This window comes from Elgaria multicarinata, chromosome 2 (genome assembly GCF_023053635.1).
Source record: "Elgaria multicarinata webbii isolate HBS135686 ecotype San Diego chromosome 2, rElgMul1.1.pri, whole genome shotgun sequence".
NCBI lineage: Eukaryota > Metazoa > Chordata > Lepidosauria > Squamata > Anguidae > Elgaria > Elgaria multicarinata.
Genome location: NC_086172.1, coordinates 105,298,847 through 105,307,570, shown reverse-complemented (window position 1 = coordinate 105,307,570; position 8,724 = coordinate 105,298,847). Strand labels below are relative to the sequence as shown.

At 41.0% G+C, this 8,724-nt stretch overlaps 1 protein-coding gene across 1 annotated transcript in view; it reads right to left on the bottom strand.

Moving 5' to 3' along the window:
* Nucleotides 1-5,112: 5,112 nt before the first annotated feature.
* LGR4 (leucine rich repeat containing G protein-coupled receptor 4) overlaps nt 5,113-8,724 on the bottom strand; it is a 110,903-nt gene continuing 107,291 nt past the window's right edge. Inside the window, exon 18 of the mRNA XM_063117343.1 lies at nt 5,113-8,634. Within this exon, the coding sequence (XP_062973413.1) occupies nt 7,358-8,634 (1,277 nt within the window). The 3' untranslated portion in view covers nt 5,113-7,357. The remainder of the gene's footprint in view (nt 8,635-8,724) is intronic.

Here is an 8,724-nt window from a genome sequence, read left to right as displayed (position 1 = left end):
AAGACCACTTCAAGCGCCCCCCTGTCGCCCCTTTGCCTCTTAACGCTCTGCTGCCCCCTTGCCTCTTAACGCCCCCCTATGCAATCCCACCTCCCCCAAGGGGGCAGTACCGCCCACTTTGGGAACCACTGCTCTAGATCAATGAGATGCTGAGAAAGGTCTCAGTGCCTCAGCTGCTACAGATGTAATATTAGAGACACCTCAGGCCACAATCCCCTGTAGTGCTTTGAGCAAGGAAGGCGTTGGTTGCACAGAATGGTGAACACTTGATCCAGACAACTATGCTGCCATATGGTTACAAACACCCCATTTTTTAGTAAGGTGCTTGAGAGAGTGGTGGTGTCTCAACGGCAAGTGTTCTTGGATGAAACTGATTATCTGGATCTATTCCAGTCTGGATTCAGGCCTGGTTTGGGGATGGAATCAGCCTTGGTCACCCTGATGGATGACCTTCTTTGGGAGAGACAGGGGTAGTGCGACCCTGTTTCTTCTTCTTGATCTCTCATGGGCCTTTGATATCATTTGACCATGGTACCCTTCTAGACCTTCTTTGTGAATTGGGAGTTGGAGGCAGTTTACAGTGGTTTGCCTCCTACCCTCGGGGTTGGTTCCAGTGACTAACATTGGGTGACTGCACTTCTGCTTCATGGCAGCTGAACTGTGGAGTACCACAGGACACCATCTTGTCCCCAGTGTTTTTTAATATAGGGTGACCATATTTTGGAAACCAAAAAGGAGAACAACATGGTCAGCCCCCAAGGGGGCGTGTCCAACACCAAGGGGGCGTGCCCACCCAAACATAGCCTTGGCCACATGTCTGATTTTACAGCACACATTTAAGCCAAATCTGTTCTACATAACATCTTAATGTTAAAATCACTGAAATAAAGAACAAGTGAGAGATTCAATGTATCTGAAATTAACTTCAGTCACTCCTACTTTTGTAGGTTTTGCTGTACTTTGAAGTTTTTGCTATACTCTGTGTGATACATTCTCCCCTCAAATATCTTTTCTGACCGTATCCTCACTCATTGCAAGCTGCTGCTGTTAACAGGGTTTGCTACTGGCCAGCCGGATGGCTGGCTTTTTTATTTTTTAATTTCAATTCTTTAAAAAAGCTTGTGTATAATTGTCACAAGTTTCTCTACTCTAACATTACGGTGGGTGTTGTGACAGTGAACACTACTTTGCCCATTCACACTTCTCACTTATATACATTAGCTTCCCAAGGCTTGTGTATTGGCACCACTTCGCACATCCAGACTTTGAACTCCTGTCTACTTCCTGCACAAACACGCGACTCTGAGACCCTCTTCCTAATGCCCTGCATTGCATGCCAGCACCATAGGGCTAAGTTACAATGGATGTAACTTAGCACCCCGGTTGTGGAACGAGCTCCCCAGAGAGGTCCGCCTGGCGCCTACACTGTACTGCTTTCGTCGCCAGCTGAAGACTTTTTTATTCACTCAGTATTTTAACACTTAATTTTAACCTAAATTTAAATTTTACTGTTTTAACTCTGTATTTTAATCTTATAATCAACTTTGCTGTGTGGTTTTATTCTGGTTGCGCTTTTTATACTGTATTTCGTAATTGTGTTTTTAACCTGTTGGATGTTTTTTGTGGTTTTAATTTTTGTGAACCGCCCAGAGAGCTTCGGCTATTGGGCGGTATAAAAATGTAATAAATAAATAAATAAATAAATAAATGTCTCTGGCTTGTCTGTGCATCCTCTGTTGTCTCTCACTCTAAGTCATTGCAGACAAACCAAAGCCTCCAGCCTCAAACAATCTCTCGCTCTCTCTTTCTCTCTCCCCCAAAGTCTCCCAATGGTCCAACTAGACTGCACACTTGTGGCTTGGGATAGTGCTTATTGCAGGTTATTGCCTGGTCATGTCTGGTGACTCTTATATTATTATTATTATTATTATTATTATTATTATTATTATTATTATTATTATTATTATTATTACTATTATTATTATTTCCTGCCTTTTGCCCAATACTTTAAAAACCTCTGCCCCCAGCCGCCTCCACCTCCTCTCCTCCTGCACAACCGCTCAACTCTGATGCACTCTTAAAACACTCTGCATGGCAAGCCAGCCTCAGGGCCAAGCTACAGGTGCATCTGGGTTGCCTTCAGCCTCTCTCTGCCTTATGCCAGCCAGCCAACATCTCCAGCCTCAAATAATCCCCCACCCCCTCTTTCTCTGCCAAAGTCTCCCAACGGTCTAGCCAGGCTGTGCACGTGTACCCTGTAACTGGGGGTAGGGCAACAGCTTATAGCTTGATTGCATCCGAAGACTCATTTTTTAAAAAGACTCCACCACCAGCCGCCTCTGCCTGCACCAAAACTGGACTTTGAGACACTCTTAAAAAGGCTGCTGTGTGGCACAGCAGCTTCTCAGGGCTCAGCTACAGCCATCTCTGAGTTGTGTCTTCAGTCTAACTCTGCCTCTAAGAGATATGCCAGCCAGCCAAAGCTGCAAATTATCTATTTTTGTCTGACATGCACTTCAAATGTCCTGCATTGCATCCCAGCAGTCCAGACAGAGCCTGGCTCACAAGTGTACAAAGTGAAGTGGAAGGGAAGTGGTAGCAAAGCAAAGCAATGATATGCCAGGTTCCAACAATTGCAGCAACAGGGCATCCACAAAGAGAGCCTCTCTCAACTGGCACCTCACTGTTGGTCGTGAGAGTTTTTCTCCAAGGATGACCCTTCATCGCCCATGATGTGGAACTTTGAGGAAAAAGGCCTCTGGCCCATTCTGTTTTGCCCTGTGGGCTGCTTTGACTGACCTCTCCTTTCCCACATTTTGATTTGTGGATGCCTTGCCTCTGTTGAGCTCCAGGTACCTGACTGCCCACCAGATCTGCAACAGGAAAGGTGCCCTGCTTGCCCAGCACTTCTTATCTAAAGACTGGAGATCCCCTTAATGCCAAGGGCTGAAACTGCTCAATGTGCAAGACCCCAAAGAGGAATTTTGACAACCTGAGTTTGAAGGATATGGCTCCAGCACTTTGTAAAAACAATCATTTTAAAACTTTGAACTTTTTTTTTAAAAAAAACCTTTAAAAATAATGAACGGATCTGATTCAAACTTGGCGTGGCTAAATCTCTCCTTAAGAGCTATCATGGTGCCAACTTTCAGCTCTTTATCTTTAAAAATGTCATTTTTAAAAAACAATAATTTTAAATCTCAAACTTAAAAAAAAATCCTAAAACTCAATGAACAGATGTTTCAAACTTGGCATAGCTAAAGTCCTTAAGAGCAACCATGGTGCCAAGTTTCATCTCTTTATCTTTAAAAATAATGTTTTTTTAAAAAAAAATAATTTTAAATCCTCAAATTTTAAACAATTCCTAAAAATCAATGGATGAATGGATCTGTTTCAAACCTGGTATGGCTAAAGCTCTACCTAAAAGCTATCATGGTGTCAAATTTCATCTCTTTATCTTTAAAAATGACTGTTTAAAAATCATTTTAAAACCTCAAATTTTTTTAAAAAACACCTAAAAATCAATGGATGAACGGATCTGTTTCAAATTTGCTATGGCTAAAGCTCTACCTAAAACCTATCATGGTGCCAAGTTTCATCTCTTTATCTTTAAAAATGACAATTTTAAAATTTTAAAACCTCAATTTTTAAAAAAATCCCTAAAAAATAAATGAACGGATCTGTTTCAAATTTGGTATGGCTAAAGCCCTACCGAAGAGCTACCATTTTGCCAAGTTTCATATCTTTATCTTTAAAAATGAGAGTTATAAGCATTTTTGTTAATTCCTATTAAAGTAGAGCTGCCCTTTGGCTAGGAAAGGTGGGAAAAATCTGGATTTCCCCTCCCCCTCCTGGATTTGTTACCAGAAATCTGGACAAATCTGGGTTTTTCCTGTCATATGGTCACCCTATTTAATATCTATATGAAGCCGTTGGGAGCAGTCATCACGAGATTTGGGGCAAGATGTCACCAGTATGCTGATGACGCCCAGCTCTACTTCTCTGTGACATCTGAATTGGGAGAGGCTGTGCATGTTCTGAACCGTTTGGATGAGGGCCAATAAACTGAAGTTGAATCCCAATAAGATGGAGACCCTGTGGGTTGGTGGTTCCCAGGTCCGAGAATTGGGGTGTTCACCTTTCGTGGATGGGGTTGCACTCCCTCTGAAGGAGCAGGGCCATAGTTTTGGGGTGCTCCATCTTTGTCACTGGAAGCCCAGAGCACCCCTTATCAACTTCGGTTGGTATGCCAACTACACCTGTTCCTGAATATGGGCACCCTAGCTATGATCATTCTTGCATTGGCAACCTCACAATTAGACTACTATAACACACTCTGTGTGGAGCTACCCATGTGCATGGTTCGGAAGCTGCTGCTGGTGCAGAACGCAGCAGCTAGGGTGCTCTCAGGAACATCTAGCTATGCTCATATAAAACTTGTACTAAAAGAAGTGTTCTGGCTGCCTGTTAGCTACTGAGCCACATACAATGTTATATTATCGTATAAAGCCCTAAACAACTTGGGACCAGCATACCTAGCAGACCACCTTCCTTTATATACACCTGGATGAGAGTAACGAACTTCAGAGGGGGCCCTGCTGGCTATTCCGAAGTGAACGGAATGTCACCACGAAGAACCTCGATGGCAGGTCTTCTTTGTAGGAGCATCCACCCTCTGGAAAACACTCCCTCATGCGGTTCGGGAGGCAGAAAATATAACATCTTTAAACACCTCCTGAAAAAAATACCTTCTCACACAGGCTTTCCCTGGACTGTAACTTATCTGCTTTTATATTGCATTTTTAAACTTCTAACATTTTTAATTTATTGGATACTTATTGTATTTTATGGTTTTGATTGTGCACTGCCCAGAGTCTGAGCTATTGGACAGTATAAAAATGTAATAAATAAATAAAGTTAGAAAGTAAAATACATCTCATGGTCAGGACTCAGCATGTACACATGCAGCTGCTGCACTGAGCAGTTTTCCCCATTCACTCCAGTAAAAAGAGCAGTCCTGCACACAAAGAATACACAATATTATCCCCTTTGTAGTAATGAATGGCAAAGCAAAAAGATCCAAGTGTATGCTATGCATCTGAGAACAGACAATTCTCTGAATTCGAGTAAATATTTATATGAGTGTTATCACACTTGCTGGTTTTGGCATCTGAAGTACATTTCTTATTGGCAGGGATTCCTTTGTTTTTAACTATACAGATACGTTATAAAGTTAGCACCACTCAGGCACAATACACTCATTAAATATTTCCAATAAAACCACATTAAATCTGTAGATTCAATTTAAAAGGTGTAAGTATAACACAACACTCTACAATACTTCTTTCTCTTGCTCTCAATTTTCTTTGATTTTACTATGAATGATTTAGGTTTACAAAAATTACAGTATACAAGAATGATAGCATCCCCTATTTCGTACAAGCTAAATAATTTTGATTTACAAAGCTTCTGGTTTTATTACAACAACAATATACAACCAATGTTTATTTACAATGCAAAAAAGTATATAAACCACAATTTAGACATTCTGCTACTGGCAGCTGCTATATTTCAGGAGGTAGCTTTAATTAACAAAATGCACTGAAGCCACATTTCCCATCATCATGTGTTCTATCAAATAATTTACAATACAGAGAAAAAGTATCTGTTTATGCACACTATGTACAGTTTAATTTCCTAATTGCAATCTAGCTTAAAACACTTAGTAAAAATTGTGCCAGAATTTCTGGTATGGCAGTGAAATTGCTATCAACTCAACAGTTCGTTCAAAAAATAGCTGATTTAATTTGACTGTGTATTCATAATTGTATGCTGCTCAGACTTCAAACAAAGGGCAATAACATGAATCACTCTTTGTAATTCAGAAATGATCAGCTCAAATCTAAAGATGTAATGATTTGTGTCATGCCCTCCCCTCCAATTTTAAAGAAGGACAGCCCATTTCCACATTACTGTAAAATAGCAGCAAAGCAGAAATTCCTATGTTATAGGGTACCTTTCATATTTTATTCCTAAGTCTTCAAACACCCCAATTTCTTTCACTACAAATAAACTTGCTAACTTAGGCCTATTCTATCCATTAGACAATATTGCAATTTCATCCCAAATGTTATTTTCTTTCCTGAACAACAAGTTCATTTCTATCTCTCGACAGCTGTTAATCTATTATGTCAGACATGACTTTTTCTTCTTTTTTGCTGCCGCAACACACATACAGCAATCCAAAAGCCCAGAGCCTCTCCAATATGCACATGGGGCAGACTTCTGTTAATGTGTTGGGACTTCCTTTCTTCTCTCCCTTGTAGCCCCCAGAAAATTTGCTCCTGAGGGTCCCCAACTGTCCAGAGCACATTCTGAGGGCGCATGGGGAGGCTGCAGGATCCTCAAAAAGTCACTTGATTCCACCCATGGAGGTGGGCATCCTGTTCTCTTTTTTGTCATGAATGCTCTTGCACACATCAAGAAAACCCCAGTATGCATGCAGAATATTCACCAACTTGAAGATGAGAAGAAGTTGGCTCTCATTTGTGTGGTGCTCCATACACACATTGGAGGCCACAGAATCACAGTAATGGCACAGAAATCCGACATGACATCAAGGGAATAGAGATTGGGGTCACAGGACAACATGACATAAGTTTGGCAAAACCGATTGTGATGTTTGTCCACCATGTAAAAGCCCAACGTTCCCAGTTACTATGAAGCAGTACTCTAAAGATAAAGTTTATTATGCCAAACCATCCAGAATCCATTGTGAGGCACAATAAGTATTTTATCCTGAAATAAGGTTTTTATTCCAGGCAAATTAAGCCATAGTTGAATTATGAAAAAATGGCACGTTTTGCCTGTATTTGTCTCACAGTTGCATATGGGAAGAGTACTCCCGTCTTTTGGCCCTGCAGTAAATTGTCCTGAGATTCAGTCAAAAATGCTATACAAAAGTTAGCAACAGGTTTCCCCCTCTTAGCTATAGCATTCTGTTGCGTTGTGCTTAACTGGAAAAGTTGACAGAATTCACATCACAACAGAAGCAGTAAGTTACAATTGGATAACAACGTGGAAAAATAGCCTAAGCACATAAACATAATATATAATTGTTTGGAAAAAGAGTAAAAAAAAAACTGGATTAAAATTTTTGGTTTTCCAATTATTTACATTAAGAGCAACAGCTCTTATTTTAAACACATAGCTCAAGGTATTTACTGCCTCTACCATTTGTTTATAATTAACATCAAATGATGATTATAAAAGTGCTTCCAGGTGAAAGGCTGAAACAGGCATAGTCTATATGAAGCATCGTACTTCCTCCTTTTTAGCACATGATTTAGTAAAGCTTTCAGTCTTTAATCCTTGGGATGTTGTAGGCATAACGGACCAATGGGAAGCCTCTGCTCTGATAAAAACAAGCACGTCCACAGGCCTGTACTTGATCTGAGCTGTCCGACACAAAAGAGTCCTCTTCATCGGCATAATCAGAATGGGCAGACTGGGTACCACAATCTGACCAGTAGCCATCTGGCCTTTGGCAAGGCACTACTGCCAGAGCAGGACAACTGTGGGATTTTATTAAGTGTTTGCATGGTACAGGCTTGGATATAAGCAGTGATTCACAGCATTCACACATGGTAAGGTTGCCTTGCAGATGTGTGTACATGCCACAGTCATAGTAGAAATCCTGCGTCCCACAGCCACCCTGCGTGTTTACGGCAACTGTTCCAGTCCCATTCCTCTTGGTGATGTGCCATCTGAGTAATTTCCAATCTTCCTTGAATTTGGGGTTGAAGAACACATATAAGACTGGATTCAAACAAGCAGGCAGTGGGAAGAAAATCAGAGTGACAGACTTCATGATTTCAGGGCTGATAGAGATTGCAGTGATGAGTGGAGCGAAAGAGAAAAATGCAACAGGGCAAAAAAAGATACAATTGGTGAAGATTAGCCAAGCGACATGTTTAATCATGCTGGCTTGTGAGTTCTCGGAGATGTCTTCCTTTTCTAAGTTGCAGTAAAGTTTGGTGTAAATAATAGCCATCAGCAAAAAGGCTAATGAGTTTAGGAGCACTAATGTAACTGTAAAGCCCAAGGAGGGAGTTTCTCCTGTTGGAAAGGGCAGGCAAAGAGGTGATGCGGAATACTCTCCCTTATGGAAAAGCGGCAAACATCCTGCTACCAATGCACAGAGGAAAGCAAAGATAGCTGCAATTCGAAACTTTTTCTGATGATTGCATTTACCCTTTTTAATGATTTCCTTTGCAGAAAGGCTCCGCTCAATAGCAGCTAACATTAGGAAAAAAATAGCACTTTCCGAAGAGAAGATGGCCAGAAACCCAGCAACTTTACAGCCACTGCCAGTCTCCCACCAGATACCATACTCAGCAAACCTCCCCCAAGACACTGCATCCAGGAAAGTCAATATACCAGTGTAGACCCCCATGAATAAGTTAGCGATTGAAATCAAGCCTATGAACAGTTTGGAGGATGGCAGTGAAGTACAAGAAGCAAATATAGTTAACATGACAAGCATGTTGAAGAACAAGGCGACCAAAAAAATAAACCAGACTGTAAGACGAATCATCCAGCTTCCCAGTAAGTATTCACAGGGCTTGAATGCACCTAAAAAAGGCAAAAGGGAAAAAAATGTAATGTGGTAAGAAACCCATGACTGTCAATCATAACCTATTTGATCACTACTGTGAAATACCT